At 45.4% G+C, this 23187-nt stretch overlaps 1 protein-coding gene across 1 annotated transcript in view; it reads right to left on the minus strand.

Annotated features, from left to right (window-relative positions):
- Nucleotides 1-1420: 1420 nt before the first annotated feature.
- The window catches only part of LOC146798690 (dual specificity protein phosphatase 10-like), a 49832-nt gene continuing 28065 nt past the window's right edge, over nucleotides 1421-23187 (minus strand). Inside the window, exons 2-4 of the mRNA XM_085625989.1 lie at nucleotides 16705-17864; nucleotides 7576-7902; nucleotides 1421-6010 (exon numbers count right to left, since the gene is read on the minus strand). Coding sequence (XP_085482115.1) covers nucleotides 5745-6010; nucleotides 7576-7902; nucleotides 16705-17851 — 1740 coding nt within the window. The 5' untranslated portion in view covers nucleotides 17852-17864 and the 3' untranslated portion in view covers nucleotides 1421-5744. The remainder of the gene's footprint in view (nucleotides 6011-7575; nucleotides 7903-16704; nucleotides 17865-23187) is intronic.

The raw sequence follows: 23187 nt of genomic DNA on the forward strand, positions 1-23187 counted from the left end.
GAAGCAAGTAGGCAATCCTCTTTTTGTTAAGGCTTGGATAAATGTAATAATAAATCAAAAAGAAAAATGTACTTTGTACACCTACATCTCATTAAAACCTCAGCAATGTGTAACTGAGCATTATAAATATAGTGTTCAAACAAAGTACATGAGGGTCTCCTGTTAATGTAGAATTAAGAGCCGGCTGGCAGAGAGAACATCAGAAAAAGATCATTCATTTGATTTGCATTTGCCCAAAACTATTAAATGTCAGTTAAATGCCTGATTACCACTATTGGACAGGCAATTTACTGACTGCTTAACAGAGCATCCTCTCCTTTTACACTGTCGTTGAAATTAAATTTAAGACTGGGTCTCTGACAATAGTGACAAAAAACGATTGCTACTAGGCTCGAATTAATTTGAGAGGATGTCTCTGCACGAAAAAACTTAAAATAGGTTACTGAAGTACAGTATGCCTAATGTTGAAACTTTTCACATAGGGAGTAAAAAAAAAGATAGACCTTCCAATTAACTTTGGAAAGATACCTGGAGCTCTAGGTAAAAGTTTTTGTTCCTACAGTCAATCATTTCAAACGCTCGCCTTCCGTTGAGGTGTAGATATATCTACCGATCCATCTCAGATTATATTCAGAAATATCTCCCATTTAAGCAACTTCCTAAACAGAAAAATGTTTTACTATATCACTTAAAATTGTGGGGGGGGAAAAAGGTTCCTTTCAGTATTTTTAATTGACAGCTTTGGTGGAATCTATTTAGGAATCTGAATTTAAAAGGAATTGGGATTTAATCTTGTGTCCATATTAACCATGTTGCTTAATATTTTAAAAATATATTAATCCAGCAGTAGAATCTATTATCAGTACGTTTCAAAAGCTAAAAAGTTTACTACCTCCCTCTTAGTGCAGTAAACTCCACTTATTCAAGATGACACACTATGGAATTCAATGCAGAATTCGGTGCTTACCACATCCAATTATGCATGGGTGAGTAATTGTTTATGTTATCAGTCAAACCAGCATATTTGACCTGCCAAAGTTTATGGGGGGAAATTGGAGGGAATTTATTGATCGCAAAACTTGTAATTCTGATATGTTTGGTAATAGGATTTACCACATATAATATAATTTATCAACCACTTGTATTCAGAGCTTTAGTTTTTTTCTACAATTACAGTTGTATTCCTCCTGTATGATCCTATACCACAAGAGGGAAGCCAGTCCCAGAGACAAACTCAACAAGTCGATAACAAGAATGATCCAATGGAATTAGAAAGCAGTTGTATAAACATGCAACAGGACAGTAAGCCTCCCCTCAACCAGCATGTTCAATGAAACACCATGTGGTCCAGCTTGGCGATTTGCGAATTAAGTTAGTATGGTACTTTCCTGCTGACATGCGAAATACATAGCACACAATATTTTTGTTTAATTACAAAACCTCCAATCTTTATTTTAATAAATTACTAGTGTTTCCGATATTGGCGGTCAATAAATATTACAGATGCCAAAATGAATAAATAACAAAAAGTCAAATAAAGAATACAACACATTAACATTGGATGTCAGATGCTGCCTAGATTCACAAGACTCTTCCAGAAAAAAAGGGAAAAATGCAGAAAATACGCTACACAAATGAGGATAAAATCATTGCACAAGTTCCCTGACAGTTCTGCTTTTCCATTTTTAAATATTTTGTCATCCTCCCTCCACCTTCTGCCATTCTTCCCTCTACACAGAGGTGTAAATTCTGCTGTGATATCAATGGGAACTACTATTAAATAAATCCTTTCAGATTCTGCGCAGACCATTAGAAAATGAGGCCGCGTGGCACATACAGGAATGGCTCTGTAGTGTTTCTAGACATTGGTTTAGTCAAATCTTTAGACCTAGTGTTTGTCACTCAGAATGTTATAGATGTATCTGTGTAAGCTTCCGCAGGCCCAAATAGAGCCTAGAATGCCCAGGGGCCTTCAAGGGTGCAAATCAAAGAATGAAATTTCAATGGGTGAAATGGCAACACAAAAGGACTAGCTTATTCCGGCGTTGGCACAATTTGACTCACCAACTGGCAAAGAACACAAGTTGCATTAAAAAGGGAGGCATCAGACACTAATGTCTAATTTCTTGGGCTATCCATTGACCTGCTTTAGAGAAATAATAATGGAATTAAAAACCAAACAAATCACAAAACCACTAAAATGTCAATTGGTAAGGATGTGTAATGAAGACAGGGGCTTGTAAATTTTGGCACGAGAGCCACTGACGGTCCTCTTGTGACACCTGCAATTCCAAGAGAGAGATACGCCTGCCTAAAAGTAACAGTAAAGTGTTCACAGTGACTGGCAGAGGAGAACAATGGAGAAGGAAAGCAGGTGAGCAGACATGACTTATTGCATCTCATACACAAGCAGAAATAACCAGCCCTTATTCTCTGTCAGGTTATGTATTTGCCACAAACTAACAAAACAATGCCAAGTGCAAAACAAGTTCCAATGTGGTAGCGTCGCAAAATGTCATGACTAGGTTAGGACAGGGACATTTGGAGGCTAAACTCGGCTACTTGATGTTCATGCTCTTGTCGCAGTTACAAACAGACTTCCGACGGGGACAGTAAAAGGACGCATTAGAGGCAGACACGTAGCCTATTGGGAGATTCTGTACAGCCTAATTGGATTCAGGCTCAGGCAGATTGAAATGAGAGGTCTTTTAGAAATGTACAGACAAAGCGGCTCAGCTTTTTCAGTCACTAGTTTCAAAGCCTCGTCGACATCTCTGCAATCCCTGGGTGTCCAAGAAAACCAACTGGCCTCTCACAGAGGAAGGTCTAAACTGAACAGTAAAACTGCACACCAGCTTCTTGCAAGGGTTATTGGTCACAATATTGAGGTCAATAATATCCACCTGCACTTATATGGTCTACCAACATAGCCAAAAGGAGAAGCTTGGATTTACTATTCTAACTCCACATCTATTCGCCTCGACGACATAGTCAGAAGTGCGGAGTCAATATACGTGCAGGACATCATTAAAACTTAAATACTGTGGCACCCCTACCTTGCAAGGAAGAAGCAGAGTGGTAGGTACGCCTGCATCTTGCGGGCTGCTCCTCATTGACACATATATTTTTGAACATTTCAGCCACGTGTTGTCTTTTTTCCCCCCCATTTATTTTGGGAGCGTACATCAGTAAGGCAGTTTGGGTGGAAGACTGAGGGAATGGTCTCAGAGAAGACTAGTGATAGTGCCATTTTAGCCCTTTCATGTTTGTGGATGTAAATTCTTGGAGGGCACATGGTGCTGAAATTAGATAAGTGGCCTGTTCTTCCTAGGTGCTATTTCTGGATGCTAATTGACCCTGTTGAGTGCCCTTAGATATCCCCTTAAATACCCTGCACGCCGGGAAGTGAAGCTATGTTGACTCTGGCAGAGGCACATTAGAGGGAAGCGATCACCGGGACCACTCATGCCTCAAGGTGCTACTGTTCCATGGCTCAGTTTGGCAGTCTGTTAAATGTGGATTACATTTTTGGCATTAGATGGGGCTCATGCCTCCCTGATGGGGCAAATACAAAATGCTGCAGTCCTTCCATTGGACTTTAGCAACCTAGAAACAAAAGTTTAAAAAAAAAAAAACTTTTAAAAATTCCAACAATTTCTGTTCTCACGACAAATGTGTGTGGCTCTTTTCTCAAAACCAAAAGATGATAGATACAGAGCTATAAATATAGAAATAAATCGCAAAGCAGGACGAGTTGTTCATGTCCTCCTGAAACCCTCACACAACTAAATCAAATTTGTGAGTTGTGTCTGAGTCCACATCGTACAGTGTAATGTCACAGAAAGCAGCCGAGGCCCGTGCAGGTATGAGACGTGAAGCTGGTAAATAATTAATTTTCTCTCGTGATAGTCTGTCGAAATCCCCCCCCCCCCCCCCACTGCTCTTACCCGAACGGGCAGCGGCTGACAGAAGGGAATGATGGGAAGGAGGTTTATGTCCAGATGGTAACTTTTTCTTCACGTATAGAAGGGTTGGTGACTTTAAATTTTACAGCCAGTCATATGTCTTCCATGTCTGTTGTGGACACGAGCATCACTAGTTCAAAGCACAGCGGGATCCTAATGCTTTCCTTGGTTAGACCACTGGTTGTGGACACGAGCATCACTAGTTCAAAGCACAGCGGGATCCTCATGCTTTCCTTAGGTGGGAAAAGGGCATGCTATACCTGTTGGACAGAATTAGTGATGCAATACACCTAGAGTTTAGATACTGAGGGCACAGTACGACTAGAAGTAATATTCATGTGCCCAACACAAATCCGCTTTCAATAATAGAACATAGTTCACATTTAAAAGACGAGTCCAAAGCTTCGGGTGTCCTTCAAATGTCTGCCTTCCTTCTGGTCAGATTTGAAAAGGCTACAGGTAGACATGGTCTGATCATTTTATTTTTATTTTTTGTAGCCCAGTCTATGTGATTTGTTTACAATAGCAACTCTTCTGCTAATGGTACTAGTCAGGAAAACAACGTGGAAATAAACAGACGAGTGGACCATTGTTCATTGACACAATGTTTGATTTCCAGGAAAAATGTGCAGTCAAAAACCGCCAAGACTTATGTTTTATGTCATACCAACGTGGATTATGTGTCTGGAAGGATTAAGGGGGGGAATTATTATGTTCTTTTGTACCGCCTTCATTAGCCTCGTCACCCACGCATTTGGATAACTGCCTTGTTGAGACTATCCTTCTGTTAGTCAGTTTTATTGTTGTTTTCAAGTAGAAAATTCGATTTAGTGGCTGCAAATAGCAAGAAAGTTACATCATGTTTTTGAGAAAAGAGGCACACAAATACTTTTAAGGGTGGGCAGAGTTTGGGCTGCAAAAATGTTCACAGCATGGCAGTTGGGCATCCTTGTAGAGGTGATTGGAGTAGCGGCCCCAATTTACACCCCATATCTTAAATCTCTATATGATCATCTGCATACTCAATCTATCCTGTCACTGTGTTCGGTCCACAGTGAGAGCCTGGAAGAAACCTGTAATCCTGAGATTTTCTAAGAAATAACACAAATATTTTACATATACACACAAAGTAATTCAATAACAGGAGATCCCAGTCTCTGTATCCCTTTTAGGGGAGAACTTGGCTCACAAAAAGCGCTCTACCTGTCCCCTGGGAGGCTTACAGGTAGAGCAAAACCCCTGCACTGGCTCAGATAAATGTACCTACAATTAGAATGCATCACCCCACATTTGTGCTGGTGGGCTGGAGGTTCCCACATGCCCCTCTTGCATGACCTCGAGGAGAAGTAGCAGCCATAATGAAGATGGAAAAGTGAGTGTTGTGGCAGCCGACAAGAACTCTGTCACAGAAGAGAAAGCATCCTAGTTTCTCAGTGTTGGGCAGAGTCGTTTTCCTTTCTACATACCATAAAGGAACAGCAGCTGAAATTTGAAGTAGCTTACACATCCGTTGAGGAGGTACTGCCCTTTTGTCGGAATTGGACTCGAGTCTTTTGGCCCATTTCCCCTCATCAATCGTCCCCACTTATTTATTGCAGGAGTGGGCAGGCCGAGCACGTTGTCCTCCTTGGGAGTTCAAGTTGCGCCCGGCTTTGCGTTAAGATTCACCTTAGTTCATTATTGCACACGCTCTTGTCCCTGCTCCTGTCCCTCCCCTCACCCATATTTCACCTCTCAAAACATGTCCTGAGATCAACCACCCTCTGTGATTCCACACTTCTACACTTCAGTCTCCAGCCCAGTCAGCTTCGGTGTAAGGATGCGAGGCGTGACCCCGGAGTTCAGGTCCGTCTCGAACTCTAGCAGCTGCCCCATAAAGTTGAGGTTGGGTGAGATGGCTGGCCGTCGGCCCTTGACATACTTGTAGGCGTCGCCCATGGTCATCAGGGTGTGCTTCATCAGGTAGGCAATTACAATGGTGGCCGAGCGCGAGACGCCTGCCTGACAGTGCACAAGTACACCCTTGCCGCACTGTTGGGCCTCCTCTGCAAGCAGACAAAAAGAACCGTCATCTCCTTCCTCACCAAGAATTCCCCACAAATAATATAGCCCGCCCACATGCGGATGAACATTAGCTAAACAACCAGATAGCACAGTGATCGCCTCTCACCAGCGACTACCACACAAGCATGCTGAGAAATTCTCCCATAGCCCAATAAGGGACAGACACTGCTACACCATTCAGACAACCAGATAGTAAAGTCAAGAATAAGGCCACGCTGACATTCTGATACATACTCTGTTGCACAACCAGACAGAGGAAAGAGCCAAAAGGCCCTCACAATGTGGGGCTAAAGAATGTGTTAGTTGGCGTGTGGGAGGGATCAGCATCTAACGTTTTGCTATACACTGCGGTACAGAGCCATTCACAGAACTGTGGTATATTCTTCTCATGACCAAAAACGGACATATACACCCGACATGCTGCTACACACAAGCCAAACTTTCTGTCTTCACTCGCCCAGAGACCTCACAAACGGGGTCCTGCTGGGCGGACGCAGTACCTAACACACACTACTTCCTGAAACAAAATGGAGCCCGCACCTCAATGGCCATCTCCTTTCCTTACCTATAGACCCCTCCCAAACAGGTGGTAAAGCTCTAAGTGGGCCAACTTAGGGAAGCACGCAAGCAACATTCCGTAACACACTGGGTTAAAATAAAATACCAATGGTCATCGCCTTTCCCCGAACAAAGACCCCTACACTCAGGCAGTCAACATCCATCAAGGAAAAAATGCACACTCAACATTCTGCTACATTTGCCTTTCATACTTCCCACTGCACACACAAGAAGGATCAATGAGTAAATAGTAAGAACTTGTTTTTTTACACAGTGCATCTTTCACTTTTGCTCTTTCTGCGCTCTATAAATAACATGCGTTACTAGTACCCAATTTAATGTACTCGGTTTAATGACCTCGGAAAGATGGAAGGCTGAGTGAACTTCATCAGGGTTCAAACTTGTGACAAGTGTAGGAGTGCATACTTCTGCAGAGTTTTCAACTCACTGATCCATCCTGCTGGCTTAATTGTACTACAATTTTGAACCAATGAAGAATTAAAGGTTGACTTAGCTTTGTCGTCGCTTGCACTTGTGGCCTTAAGATTTTAGTTGTGCGCATGTAAGACATCAGGATGTATCAGGGAGTTGAAACTCTGCAGAAATTTGGACTACTACACTTGTCACAAGTTTGAATCCTGATAAAGTACATTTAGCCATCCATCTTTCCGAAGTCATTAAATTGGGAGATGGTAATGCATGTTATTTATAGAGCGTAGAAAGAGCAAAAGTGAAATAAGATCAAGCGCTAAGTGCAAAACAAGTAATTTTAATTACATGCAGCCATCTATCCCCCTCCCCCCAGCAAGTGATAAACAAGCATCAAACCCAACAAAGGAGGAGTACACGCCTTATTGCTTTGCTCAGAATCAAGCAAAACCACCATCTCCTGGATCACTGTTTCATGAGACAGTACGCAAAGTCATGCCAATATATGGGAGTATGGCAGACAAATCCAGGACCGACCCTAGCCTGACTTGCCACCTACCAATGAACTCAAAGGCCTCCTCAAAGTACTGCCTCAGGTTCTGCTTGCTGTTGTCGGTGGCTGGCAGCCTCTTATAGCGGACGTTGCTGGACTCCAAGTGGTAGAGGGGCAGGTGGGTGGTGACGTTGATGACATGGCCAATGTTCCGGCCCAACATGCTCTCTAAGTCCTGGGCATCCCGCTCGTTCCCCAGGAACAGGAAGGGGAGGATTGTGCTCAGCTCTGCGTTCTCAATGTCAGGGGTCAGCAGCCCCCCGCTGTTCTCCACTGGCCGGGAGATGACTTCCTGTGGATTCTCCTGGTCTTCTTCAGAAGTGCTGCTGGTACCTGCAGAACACACAGAGTGGGGTTTAACTCATGATTTACGATTTGACCAATATACTTGTAAAACTTTGATGCACATTTTTGGATTTCCATGCAACTTCTATGTGATGTGCAACAGTGAGACAAAGTTTATGGGCTTTCTCTTCGGGCTCTACTGCATATTACTGCAGAGAGCATGCCACCCGGTAGCTATCCAGCCCTTCTATTGCTTGGTGTCCCTCAACATTGAAGAGGGGGTGCCTCAACTCGTAAAATTGTGGTGAACTTAATTGTTACCATTGGGGTTTTTGTTATATGAAATACCCTCACCTTCCAACTAAACACAATTTGATGGATTTTGCGCTCACCGGCTGTCTGAGGAAATCCAAAATACAAGTAAACCTATTTTAGGTAAAACAAAAATTTGACAACCACATTTTTCAAAAACAGTAACTATGTATAAAAAAAGCCTCACACAATAAATTGCCTTTGGGAAAAGCTAGGAAGAGGGATTCAAGAATGGGACATGAAGTAGCAAAGATTGTAAATCACTTTTAAAAACAAAAATAATAATTATTAGCAGTGAAAGAGCCCAAATTTCCAATGCTAAACAAAAGTTGGTTCTTAACTCCAGAGAGCCTCCCAGATCAGTGACTTGCCAGCCTCTCTAGCAAATTGTGTCCTGGATTCCCAAGGTAATCTGAACGGATCTATCACAAGTAATTTGTCACACCCTATATTACAAACACCACCCCAATTGCCTTTCTTCATTAAGGGATTTAACAGTATTTCCAGGATGAACTCAGTGGATCCGTCACCTGCAGTTAAGACAAGCACATTTAAAAATAACATGTTTTCATATATAGTCACTTTGCTTTCTAATTCTTCCAATAGAAAGTTGCAATGCATCCAACAGCCAAATGGTAAAGTTCCAAATGGCAGAAGTCAAACCCAGTTTATCAAAGCTGGAGGGTATTAAGAGGAAAGACATGCGGGGATGTTACTGAGCAGGGGGGGGGGGGGGGGGGGGGGGGTTGGGGGGGCACACCGAAGGCAAAATCTAATTTTAGCCTGGACTCCAAAACTCCAGACTGAGGAGCTGAAGTTAACACATCGGTGTGGCATAAGGGACATCCCCACAGCTGAATTCACTGTGGCTGTTACCTGAGGAAGTGAGAATGGTTTCTGCTCAGAACGGTGTGGTGCTACAATTGGGAAATGCCAACTAATAAACTGGTTTACTCTGCTCTGTGGCAGTTGGGCAGGCGCCTGTAAAATAGGGAATGTCACCTCCATTTAGAGAGCTCTTGGATGCCTGGCTTTAGTTCAAAGGGCGGAGCAGTGAAAGAATAATGTTCCCATTGGCGCCAACGTGAATTTAATTGAAAAGAGCTGGTCACTACAGTAGTGCCTAGTGCACCGATGTTATCACTGCTGATGCTCTTGGATGGGGTGTTTACTTTTACATTTTAATCAAATGGGGGGGGGGGTGGGGAGAGATAGAAGGAGCTGTGATCCATTCAGCTTCCAGCTAATTATTTATAATCAAAGGCAATAGATCACTTGTAGCTGTCACCAGGGTTCAGGTACTTGTTTCCGATATTTGGTAAAGAACCCTCATTCACGTAAGACGATTGTGACGCGGTATATCTTGATTCTCCGCCTTGATTTTAAATACGTGACAGAATCATCATAGGGTCTTTTCCATGCTTCCTCCGTCCTGGAGGGAACCACTGGATGTTTCAGTAGTGATCAGGGGAAAAAAAATATATATATATTTATAAAGGATGAGGAGTGCTGTCTTAGTCTGAGTGGTCCGACCACTCAGACTAAGACTTCAGCGGATTCATTATGCATCCTATCTGCACATAGCTGTATTTTTAAAAAAATTCCTTGCGCCAAACGGAATAAAGTCAAGTCCAGGTAGCAAGAGGAATTTTGTAATCATTCACACCACCTGAGCACTCCTCACCCTTTATAAATATTTTAATTTTTTTCCCCGATCACTACTGAAACATCCAGTGGTTCCCTCCAGGACGGAGGAAGCATGGAAAGAACCCTATGATGATTCTGTCACGTATTTAAAATCAAGGCGGAGAATCAAGATATACCGCCTCACAATTGTCTTACGTGAATGAGGGTTCTTTACCAAATATCGGAGACAAGAACCTGAACCCTGGTGACAGCTACAAGTGATCCATTCCCTTGGATTATAAATAAAGTGTTTACTTTTACATCAATAGTATTAGTAGCTCGGGATGATTTTCATTGAACAAAAGTAGCTCTTGTTACAGAAAAGGTTGAAGACCCCTGGTCTAGATGTTACAAAACAAGCTACAGACACTTTGCAACCAAACATGGTCCTGTCTCCATATGTGTATGAATAATTTCCAGAGACACTGGAAATACGTGATTCTGGCTTTCTTTTTTTTGCATACTTGCAGGTTTGCAGCATTTGCTACATAATTCATCTTCTTCATAACTACAGATTAAAGAAAAAAAATGGTTTCTTGCTCAAACGGATCAAATGTTACTAAAAATGCCACCACGTGGATTGCCGCGCACTGGTAGGCTTGTCATCGCCCAGTAATATGTCCCATTTCCTTTGCTGATAGATGCATTTTGGTGTTAAATTGATACCAATGATGAGCAACATTTGCCCAGAGAGTGCGAACGTTGTAAAAATGACAAAATAACGAAGTGATACTGGCACAAAAAGGGCCGCGTCATGCTCCATAATGTGTCTAGTCTAGACGCATAATTTTAACTCTGCGGCATCATTTGTTTCTCTCTTGCTGCAAAATTCCAGTGGGCCTGGATTCCAGAGTGAACATTCTATTTCACTTGCACCCTGTGCCTCACCAAGCTGCAGGGGGAGACAGAAGGAGCAAACTCCCAGAACAATAGATGCAAAAAAACAAACTTGGCTACCGAGGTCGAAAGTCCTGTCGAGCAAGAAAATGACAAACACCAGGCGAAGGAGAGGCCAAAAAAAAGACATCCTCCACCACAGACAAAGGAAGCAGAGAACAAAGCAAGACACTGCCTACACCTTTCGCGGAGGGAAGATCTGACCTAGACATCAGTCTTCTACGTCGGTGTAACCTGAGGGATAGCTCTGCTGTGCCTTCACCTTCCACGGAGGGAAGATCTGACCTAGAGATCAGTCTTCTACGTCGGTGTAACCTGAGGGATAGCTCTGCTGTGCCTTCACCTTCCACGGAGGGAAGATCTGACCTAGAGATCAGTCTTCTACGTCGGTGTAACCCGAGGGATAGCTCTGCTGAGCCTTCACCTTCCACGGAGGGAATATCTGACCTAGAGATCAGTCTTCTACGTCGGTGTAACCTGAGGGATAGCTCTGCTGAGCCTTCACCTTCCACGGAGGGAATATCTGACCTAGAGATCAGTCTTCTACGTCGGTGTAACCTGAGGGATAGCTCTGCTGTGCCTTCACCTTCCACGGAGGGAAGATCTGACCTAGAGATCAGTCTTCTACGTCGGTGTAACCCGAGGGATAGCTCTGCTGAGCCTTCACCTTCCACGGAGGGAATATCTGACCTAGAGATCAGTCTTCTACGTCGGTGTAACCTGAGGGATAGCTCTGCTGTGCCTTCACCTTCCATGGAAGGAAGATTTGACCTAGAGATCAGTCTTTTACGTCGGTGTAACCTGAGGGATAGCTCTGCTGCCAGAGGCAGTGAGATCTGGGCAGGATGATGGGTTCTTGAATTTTGAGGCAAGATATTGGCGCAACCAGAGAGATAGGTCCATTGACTTAAAAGAGCTCTCTGTAAGCCAAAATATAGCTCTGCTGTCCAAGACCTGAGCCAAAAAGGTCCCTGTGGCCTGAGGGACAGCCATTCAGCATGTGCCTGCGCGATCTAAGTGAGGCGAACGTACTGTTCTGAACCCGTACACTCTGACAGAGCTCTGCTGTCTGCGCGCGGAAGACCTGCGGAACCCGAGGGATAGTTCAGCTGTCTGAAACAAGAGTCTGGAAGGTCTGCGCAATGTGGCCTATGCTGTAGGTAAAACCCTGGCGATAGCTCAGCTATTTTAGACCTGAAACCAGGGCTTTATATGGGCCGGACCTCTCCGGTACTGAGTGCCGGCACTTTTTTGTTTTGAGAGGAAGAGTACCTGCACTTATCAAGAGAAAAGTAATACTTTTAAATTGGAGAGTACCGGCACTTCTCAGAAACAAGCAGGTACCCTAGTACCGAGTAGCTGCACTTTTATTTTTCCATTTCAAGCACTGCCTGAAACACGAGCTTTGCATCACCTGCTGGGTACCTCTGCAGTATATTCCGGCGAGGTCTAAGTTGAGGGGTAGCACTGCTGTCCTAAGCCTCAGCCTGTACACACGGTGCCTGGAAGACCTGTGTAACCCGGGGGTTGGTTCGGCTGTTCGAAGCACGAGTCTGTAAGGTGTGTGTTACGTACAAACCGACAGACAGCTCGGTTGTCTGAGAATGGTATAAAGGTGGGGTATCTGGTGGGCGTCTGAGGCCTATATGATCGGGTCCGTTCATCCCCAGAAATTGCATACTACAACTGGGAAAGAAACAGCTACACCTTGGACTTCCAATCGAGTTGATTTATATCAGGAGGTGGATTGTTAAAAGCCATGAAAAAAAACTCAGTAGCTTTGAAAAATCAAATTGCCCATAGCCCTCCTAAATAGGCCTGGCAGGCTGAGAATGTGTGAGGATGCCTGTGGTGTCAGAGGGCGCCTCACGCACAGCAGAGGAAGCGGGTGGGGATCCGCAAGCGATGAGGTAATGCCCTCCGACCTCAACTGCCTATTCCCAGTTCAGGGAGTGGGCGGGGACACCTCCTACGCACAACCCGCAAGACACCAGCTGCTCCGTTGTAGGAGATGACATCACCCGGGGCCCACGACACCCCTCAGGCCCCTTTGTTTGGGGCAGGCCCAGCTGTCAGCCCGGGGCAGATGGACGCCCCATCAACACAAAAGATGGGAGTTGTCAGCCGGCAGTGACAGCTGCCAGGACCCAGCCCCGTCTCGCGCCCACCCTAAAGCGTGGCGCTGATCATGCGGTACCTTCGGCGCGCGGTTTGGGACCCTTCCTTTTGTGTTCTTTTGTGTGACTCAATTTTGTTCTCTCCCATAGTCATGTACCTTTCGATTCGGACCTTCATTTGTCTTTGTTGTGTACTTCTGGGTTTTGTTTTGCCCAATTCATCTCCACCTTTTAATTTGCGTCTAAATTTTTCTTCCTGGTGTACTTAGGGGTTGTGGTCTCTCCCTTGCTTCCTTTCTTATTATCACGGCATAATTTTTTATTCTGAGCGTCTTCATTTGGGTTTGCATATACTTGGTAACGGTTTGACTAGGGTCTATCCAATGCTTCAAACGTCAATACAGAAGTGCTGGTACTCTCGATTTGGAGGTCATATTTGCTCCTGAGAAGTGCCAGTACACTCCCATTAAATGTGCCGCAGCAGAGCTCAAAAGCGCAGGCACTCTCCTTCTCAAATTAAAGACGTGCAGGTACGCTTTGACGCCTCGTCAGGGGTAGTAAGCGCTATATAATTGCAATACCATACAGTACTCAGTACCTGCCCATTCAAAGCCCTTCTAGTGTACTTCTCACTTAGAACTCTCCCGTTCTAGGTTATTTTTTATTTCGGTTTGGGCCCATTCCTTTGTTGTGAAGGCCATAGTCTTGGCTTTTTCTTCTTTGCTCTAATGGTTTGGGCATATACGCCTGTCTTAAGCACTTCTCGAGTCAGGCTGATCACTTTCACCTTTAATTTGGGCCCATGCCTTTCTTGTTTTGAGCCCATCTCTCTGTAGTTAATATTAGATTCATATCCGATCTTTCTAGTTGTAATTTTTTTGGTACATACCATCCTTATCTACTTCATAATTTGGGCCTTTGTACTAACTTTCAGGTTATCTTTGCAAATACCGCTTCATTCTTTTCGGTTATGCATCGTGGCGCCCTCTAAGTAAGCACAGTGGTCGCAGAAAGTCATCTTGTCTGTGCGAACGCCTTGATGATTTGCCACAAAGTATGCGTTTTCCAGGTAGGTTTCCTTCGGGAATGCACTTGTGTGTGAATGCAGAAACAAGACTATATACAATCATGATGCAACCTTCAATGGTCGTTCTTACGTGGCTGAGGGGCAGGACTGACGTGCACTGCCACAACCTGGTGCACATATTGGAATTGTTGGTGAGGCGGGTAATCAGGAGTGAGGTGCATCTGCAGAGCCGGGCATGGGTCCACCTCTGGACTAGAAGGCATGCTCCTGTGTAAGACTGAGGTTCAGTGGCAAATCTGAGTAGGGCCCAAGTAATAGAATAGCAGGGGTGCTGCAGGGCTGGGATGAGGTGCATTGGTAGAATGTCATGTAGGTCTCAGTCATGGAATTGTAAGGATTCTGTAGAATTGCACAAAGGAGATAATACCACAATAAATCCCTTTGTCACCAAATAGTTTTTGTGAAGTAGTAGGAGGGGCTGATGTACCGACACCCCATGGCGAGCCGTCTCTTAAGTGTTCTCCTTTCCATGCTTTAAGTACAAGAGCTCCAGTTTCTGACCACCAGCCAAACTGAAAGCTCTCAGAAGCCTGAGGTGAAACTGGTCCTAGGATGCTTGTTTCCAGTCCGGGGAGGAACTGGCTTGGCAGTTCGGGCTGGACTGTTCCCATGAGGCACAGGGTCAAGACTGATTTGCATATGGCTGGGTCCAAACTGGAATGGCATGGTGAGCAAAAAAATGATGGACTTAGGCCCAGATGTCTGTACTGGGGTGAATGTATGACATTGTTCTGCATTCTGTCCATCAAACTGTTGTTTTTGAGGTGAAGAGTTGGCGCACTACGATACTTAGGGGTCCCCCAAATCCTTCGAACCTCTGTTCTTGTGAGCTACAAGGTGATGTTGCACCTAGAAGCTCCTGACTCAGGAACAACCTATGCCTGGTGGGGCAGAGTACCAGTGCTCCACAGGGAAGGACTGGGTGTGAGAAAGATGCCTTAGTATTTTTGATCTGCCTCAGCCCAATGTCATCTAGAGTCGGGCGGCCCTAATGCTATACCATCATCGCAATAGTTTACAAACTGGGGAAGCATTTCCAAGATGGCCGTTGTGGGTCGCACTATTATGACATCAGGTTTGGCACTTTGAAGCCTTACACACTTCTGCTAGTTGAAAGAGACTAGAAACCAAGGGATGGGCTTCTGAGGGATGGGTGTCTAGCCTAATGGGAAGGCAAGACTTGCTTACAGAGATTTAGAAGGCAGTGGCTCACCTGGAAAATATAGGAGTCACTTTAAACAACATATTCACTGACAGAGCTACATGGCTAAAGATTTCAGACAGGAAGTCAGCAGTGCAAATTCAAAGAATCAAAAGGAGTTTTCCAACACAATCAAGGTCTAACACCTAGCACTGTAACCTCAGCAGAACAGTGCAAGGGTTTTCAGTTCTGTGCGCAAAATAGCATTCTGCCATCTGGAGGACTCCCAATATGGAATTTTCAGTTCCTTTGCATTTACTGTTGGGCTTGACTGGGCCCCTCATTGGAATAACATTTCATTTCATTTGTCTTTATTATCGAATGTTTCATCAAAAAAAGACAGATTAAAAAGGATTACAATCAGGATAAGTAATAAGAACAAGTTCAGTTGACACATATAAAATCAAGAATTAACAATACACTAAAAACTAAAGCCTCCTATTTCTAATGACCCAAACCCAACCCAGAAATTTGGCCACAGCAACTACGACACATTCGCTTGTGTCAGATCTCAGAATTCTTAGTGGAATAACACTATTGGCTAGACACTTAGTAGAGACAGCAGCGGCCCGTGCAGGTAAGAGCGGTGGGGTGGGATGGGATTTCAACTGACGATGGAAAATTAATTATTTATTTATTTATTTAATTTTCCCTCGTGGTCGTCTGTCGAACCCCCACCCGGCCCCACCGCTCTTACCTGCATGGGCCACTCCTGAATAGAGACAATCACTCTAAGGTCGTTACTAGCCGGGCCCACAGACAATGTGCCACTGTGGAACTGCCCCCGTTGGCCTAACGGTGGCACAACCTCCCTGTCTGGGTTGAGAGGTAAGCTGGAATGAGATATAGCGATTGTAGATTTTCCAAGCGTGCAATTAAAAGTCAACAGGCTTGCATAACTGAATATTAAAAAAGGCTCTCCAAACAGTAGTATACTGTACTTGCGCTCGAGAGTATCGCGCTAACCTTTGCTGTGAAATCCCCCACACCACTACCCTTTTTTAGATGGAATACATCCATAACTTGTATCAGTTTTGTTTCATAAGTTGTGTTAGCAGGACAAATAAATATAACCCTCTCAAACTAATACAGACTTAGTCTCCACGTTACGAGGCAAGCGTGTAGATCTGGGCTGTGTGTACACGTGATGGTAAGAAACTGTGTGGAAGCTTTGCTTGCAGACTCAGGAACTGTAGAACCAGAGTCCATAACAGGCAGGAGGCCCCTCTGCTTCCAGAAGTTCTGGGGTTCAATATATGGTTGAGTGGTAAAACTGGAAATATTCTGTACAATAGAGAGACTGATGGAGGAAACTCAAGCCGCGGGATTCTGCTCTTGATTTAGCACTTACTACACTAACACAAGATTTTCTGATATCACCAAACTCTACATCAGGCCCTTAGTTGTGGTATGGACTTAAAGGACCACACCACTAATGCTAGCATTTTAACCCCTTCTCACGGTCATTCCTTATTCACCCACTTTGGAGAGAAAGGGAGTGATCATGCATTGAGTTGTCAGGAGAACACAGCATGAGCTGTGAGGCTTACCTCTGTCTGCAGGTGAGGGATCTGGGCATGGCCTGTTGAGAGAATTGAGTACCAGGTGCAGGTTCTGGGTGGTCGGCGGCTTCGGAGGTGGGTCACTGCTGGGTGCTGGTGCCTGCTCACTAGCGCTGCAGGTTGCTGTGGGCTCCTTGGGCCAGAGCCTCTTTAAGGAGTCGCGACCCTCCCGGGAGGTGATGAAGTCCAACATGGCCAGCTTACCCTGCTGCAGGCGGCGCCTTCCTGCTGTGTCAGAGCAGCTAAAGTGCATGGCCCCCTGCAAATGGCTTTTTGTGTACTCCACCAAGTTGCGGCAGTCTAGGATCATGGGTGCCTGCGTGTGCACCTTGCATTTGGTCATCTTCTTTGCCAGCTCCTCCGGCCAGATGGTACGCACGCTATAGTCGTCATCATAATTGCAGCTGAAGGAGGATCCCTGAGGGTCATAGGTGACAATGGGGTCACTGCTGCAAAAGCTGCAGGAGCTGCTGACTGACTTGACGGAGGGGTTGCAAGTGAGGCAGGCCAGCGACTTGAGAGCGGACCCACATGGCAGGCAACCCAGCTTCTTCATTGGGGGGCTGCAGCTGGAGCAGGCCAGCGACTGAAGACTGGATGCGCTGGAGAAGCAACTCAATGACTTAAGGGTAGGCCTGGAGGGCAAGCAACTAAAGCCAGCAGCCTCTTCGCAGCGGGCGAACCTCCAGCAGCCACGGCAGCCGCACTTCAGTGGGTGCATAGCCCACCGGCCACAAGAAGAAGCCTCTGGGCTGGATCGGTTGGAGGAAGTGGGAGACTGTGCCTTTATGCAGCCCAGAAGCCGAGGTGGCTTGTAGTTCTCCTTGGATGGACTTTGCTTGGCTTTTGCGCTGTGGTGGTTGAAAAGCTTGATTAATTTGAGGCGTTGCAAGAAGTCTTTGGGTTTGTGGTCCAGGCGGGTGGATAGTCTGGGCTTGTGGGTTGGGGTGGGCTGGCTGTCCAGAAGGTGGACATAGGCTGCGTCCCGCTGGGCGTGGTCCTTGGCAGCCTGGTGGCCTTTTTTCACATAGAGACCCGACCGCCGCCCAGTGCCGAAGGCCCGGTCCAAGTGCAGGTCCAAGGTCTTGGGCCTTTGGAGCACCACAAGACGTTCTTCAAGAGGCGAGGGAGGCATCGGGGACACTGGGCTGTGGGAAAGAATGGAGAGTGTAAAGTAAGGTAGTGAACTTCTCACAAGAGGCACAAAACACATAACACAACACCACAAACGGAACACACATACATCCACACAACATATACAGAGAAGTAAAAAGCCCTGGGACAGAGGGCAGATGTTTTAATTGCACTTATGACTGCATTGGCATAAGAGATAAGTTATTATTGTGCACATGTTCTTGTAACTGGAATGTCACACAGGGAATGGCTCAGTGCTACTGTAGAGTTATGTGCACAAAAAGGCGGCACGTGGTTGCAGTGGATGTTCATGTTAGTAGAAGATCCTATCACGTCCGCTTGCCACCGAGTCTAGCGCATTTCTGGTTCTCCCTGTAATCTAATAAAACAAGAATCTGCCATGCAATAGGTCTCGCATTTACGCGAGTGTGAGCTTTTGGCATTGTAAATGGCAATGCTTTTTTTATGTTTTTAAAACATAAATAAAAGGAACTGTCATTTTTTTACTTTAATAAGCGCGGCGCCGTCTTCACAGACACCGCGCTATGCAATGCAACAGGTGTTGCTTCTGGTATCGTAAATAACAATGCATTACATTTTTTTTTTTTTTTTTTTAAACATAGCCATTTATAATGTCAATAGCTTAAAATAATGTCATTGCGAGACCTATTGCATTGTAAATGCTTTTTTTTGGGACTGAGGCCTAGCACGGCCTTGGTCCATGGCCCTTTCTGACCTTTCTTCAGGATCAGTACCAGCGTGAGCCTTTTCTGCTGGCACTGCCCACTAAAAGATGCTGGACCTGTTTGCAACGCTAAATACAATGGTCAATTAACCTTCCCTGCTGTTTACCCGGCTGTCTGGCAAGTATTACATTTTCACACCTGTCTAGCACAATGACACTAAAATAAGACACTTTTTGTTATTGGTTTTGCTGGCTACTGCACACAATAGCTCATTTTATATTCATCTTGCAGCCCCACTAACAATACGTTTTTTGTCCTCTATGCACCTAACACGCCAACACAAAAACATTAGATGTTTTTTGCAGTTCATCCACCTGTTGATTTCACAGAGAAGTTTAAGATGGAGGTGAAAATCGCCCGCATTGTAATACACGTTTAATCGTGTGGTCCGTTTAAAAAAAAATATCGCTAAAACATTTCTGCACATGTAACGTTCTGCGGTAGTAACGTGCACCTTAACTTCACCAATGCCTTTAACAAAGAGCGCCACAGCTGTACCACTGCTTTAACACCCCCCGTGCAAATACGATAACAATTGGTTTTATTCGACTTTTAAAACAAAATCAGTTCTTAGAATAAAACAAAAACGTTGCAGACTGGCATATAGTGGATGAAAGCCAGGGGGAAACCGTGAAAGACCTCATGCACATACACAGGCAGGGAGAGGAGAGGTGGTCCAGCAGCTTTCCAGGAACCGTGTGAGAGTTAGGGAAGAGTCAGGCAGCTTCAAAGAAATGTTTGACAGGAGGGATCGCGAGCCCGAGGGCCGGGATTGTTTGGGAACCATTGTGTCCTTATCACCTGTACTCAATACGAGAGAAAACACAACAGGAGAAAGGGGAAAGGTGGGATTAGCTTCTTCGTGTTTCTTCCCAGGGTGGGGGGTGATGGGATTACAACGATACAAACAAGCGCCCCCTCCCATCCCTTAGCGGTTCTTCCCCTACCTGCATGCCCGCGATACTGAAGGTGTTACAGCAAACAAATGATGGACGGAATGCGGACAATGCAAACATTTTCCCCCAGTCAAAAGATCTGGGTTAAATCCATTGCGATACTGAAGGGGCAGAGTGGTTTCTCCCACATTAGGGTCCTCCTGCTCGAGACCCCAGGCGCCTAGCACGGTGCAGCTTTAAAGGCAGGGCAAATCACCGCAGTCTGCTCACCCCGGGGAAGGATAAGGTGGCATTTTAAAGTAGGGCAAAACTGTATTTGACGAGTGCCCACCTTGCAGATCACGACAGGACATACACCAGGGCAACTCCTCTAGGCGCCAGCACCAAAGTCAATCCACAGGCAACAAACACACACACACACACACACAGTATTGGCGGGGTCTGGACCCTCCTCCCCCTCTGCCTTCTGCGGGGTGCAGCAGGTCCCGGGTTGGATCTCAGAGGTACCACTGCACTGCTGTCTGATCTCGCATGCATGCACTGGAGGGAACAGGGGGCGCGCACGCTCGTGTCCCAGACCTGCCTGCCTCACGGCTTACAGTTAATACTGTCTCGCGCTGAGCCCACAGACCGCCCGCGTGGGCGTGAGCCCAGCACCCCCCCCCTTCTACCCCAGGAGCAGACTGCCCACATGCCATTGGCCAGCACCGAGAGGGCTGGGCGGGGCCTGTGCCTCCCTCCGGCCAGCTAGTTCGCTGTGGAGAGTAACAACACGTGCAAACGAAGTGAATGGCCGTGCTTTGGCTGTAGCGGGTCCACATGCACGGTATGTTGCGATGGAAAAATATCCACTCACTAATTCATTCGTACTTTTCAGGCAACAAGTCTACTCCATGTGCGGTGTAATGAACTGTTTCTATGCACGAGCGACCATGCATTGTAAAGTAAGCCTATCACGGTGCACATCGCGTTACGAAAAGGTTTAGTTTGTTCCTACCTTCATACATTGATTCATCTGCATCTATGCAGCTCTTCGAAGAGCAACTTACAAGAGCGATCAGACCGTAACGTGGTCATTCTTGTAACTGATCCCGCCGTATGATTTGAGGTGCTTTATAAAATCCTCCATTAAATCATGTACCTTTGTCTTGTAATTAACTATATATAGGTGTACTGCAGCTAACCAAATTCAAACCAACTAAGCACTCACGGTTACTATTCCTACTGCATAGTAATCAGCGCCACGCCAAAAGCGTTATTTTTTTATTTATTAACTCAAATACTGTAGCAGGCCAGCGCTATCCAGATTGTAACAAAAACAAGAAGCAATCGCCATTATTCATTAAGGGAAGCATTCCGGGAGTGTTGTTTTCGGCCCGCCATGTAAAACGGAAAGTGCATGGCCCGCTGAAGAAATAATGAAAGTGAAAGCGTGCATGGTACCGCGCAGAAGAATAAACAACCATTGCCTGGTCTGGTCTTTAATTGATATTGTTCCTGTCGCTAACCGATGAGAGAGCCGAATGGCGTGTGCTCCAGGCGTGAAGACAGCGTGGCTGCAGGAAGCCCGGAGCATGCAGTACACGTGACGCTTCCTAAAGATAAGAAATCCATTTGCGACACATGGAAAGCAGACGAGCCCGTCCGGGTGGGCCGGACAAAAAAAGAGAAAGGGAGGCAACCCAGAAAGCTTATTTCCACTGGCAGGCCACCGTTTATCATAAACGGTGACGCAAGCCAATGGGAATAAGGGTTGGGGCTTCAAGCCCTTCTCTCAAAGTCCTCATTTACAATAAATCTCGCCGAGCGAGCTGCGCATGCGCGCAGCAACGCTGTGCGAGACCTAAAAAAGATGAGGGAGGGAGAACCGAGAAAGGACGCTGACAGCTGTTTTTTGCAAAGGTAAAGCTAATGAGTCGGTGCAGTGCTCTGCATGCCTTTAAGGGAAGCTCGCGCAGCTCCTGCTTGTGACGCATGTGCTCAGTGTATGAGGCAGGTGCGCAACGTCCAATGAACTGGAAAAGCTCCACACCTCCACCCCCGCTCTCCCCACAAACTCTTTCTACCTCCCTCCCAAGCACCCAAGAGGGATTCAAAAAGGTCATTTCTTCTAAAATAACTGGAGGGGGGGGGGGGGGGGGGGATGTTGATAAATCGGCTGCAACGGTCTACTGAACCTGCTGGCTCGCAACTTCAAATCCCAGAGGGGGTGGTTCTCTCTCATCTCTCCGAGATTAAATGAATTTCATTTAATGTTGTAAGAATACGTCCTGCTGTTATTTAATGCCTTAAGGCAGAACCATATAAAATGCTGACAATTTCTTATTTTTTTCTTATAAACCACTGTGTATAGTGGGTAAAAAAACACGCTCCAAAAGTATCCAACCACGGAGGTCTCAATGCGTGGCATGAAACGAGCACAGGATAAACTGGTAATAGCTCAGTGGGCTGAGCTCATGTTGTAGAAAGTGTGGTAACATTCAAGTTCAAACCCCTTTAAGGTAGCTTCAGGGGTTAAGGGTGTGTCACAAAGACCTACAGGTAACCGGGTCCATTAACCCAGGTTCCTACGCGAGAAGGATAGCTTAGCGGGTTACTGAACCTGCAGCGGAGACCTGCGTGTTACCGACAGGTCGCTGCTCCTGCTGCGGAAATGTGTGTCTGTAGCCTGCAGGACACAAGATCTTTCCACAGTAAGACAGCTTGGGTTGTTACCGTGCCTACTTCAAGGTCTGTTTTACCCTACCGGTGATAGCGTTGGAAGTTACAATGCTTGCAGACAAGCTGGTGGTGGGGTAAGCAACTGACTTAACGTAAAAGCCCAGCATGTTGTCCTCTGGTAACCTTAAGCAGAAATTGTGTATGGCCTGGAAGTGACGGGTTCGAATTCTTGCAGGAGAAGGAGTTCGAGATATAGCCCATGACTGTGTTATATATCTGCCCCAACAAAGTCCTTGTAGAAGATAGGCATACATTTTTTTAAACCTATATGTTTTAGATATAATCTATTTGCTATCAATGAGCAGATCGCCTTAATTGGATCACCCCCAAACGAATTCATTTATTACAATTTGTATTGCTAATTTAAAAAGAAATTATGTATATTATTTGTTATATTTATAATATTGTATCGATTTTGCATCCATTTTAAGTTGTTGATCTCTGTAGAGGTTTGTAGAGGTTTAACTCAATAAATTGAATTGCAGGACCAACCTGGGCTTTAAGCCTTGCAAGGCAGGTACAACAAGTGCATTTACATGTGCTAAAAGCAACACCTATTTGTTCAAGGGGTGGTAGGACTGTAACCAGTGGTTATTTTACTTGCTTTGCTTTCCCCCTCCTCCCAGTGCTTTAAATGGGCAGGTACTATCGGGTACTCAGTACCTGCACTTCTTTTATTTGTAAGGGATGGTACCAGCACTTCTCAGCACTACTTAAATGATTTTAACGGGAGTGTGCTGACACTTAGCAGCAGCAAACATGAAATCTGGGACAAGGGGTACTTGCACTTCTATATTTGTATTTCGAGCGCTGCCTGCTCTACTCACCAACAATAGAAAAACTGGTCAGCCAATGTGTAAATCAAAATAGATATTTAAGGGCAAAAGTAAAATTCAAGCAAATTTGCCCAAGATCTTAAATTCAAAAGATGCTCTCCTAAAGCGGGGAATACGGGTAGTACACACAAATATTAG

This window comes from Triturus cristatus, chromosome 9, assembly GCF_964204655.1.
Source record: "Triturus cristatus chromosome 9, aTriCri1.1, whole genome shotgun sequence".
Lineage (NCBI taxonomy): Eukaryota > Metazoa > Chordata > Amphibia > Caudata > Salamandridae > Triturus > Triturus cristatus.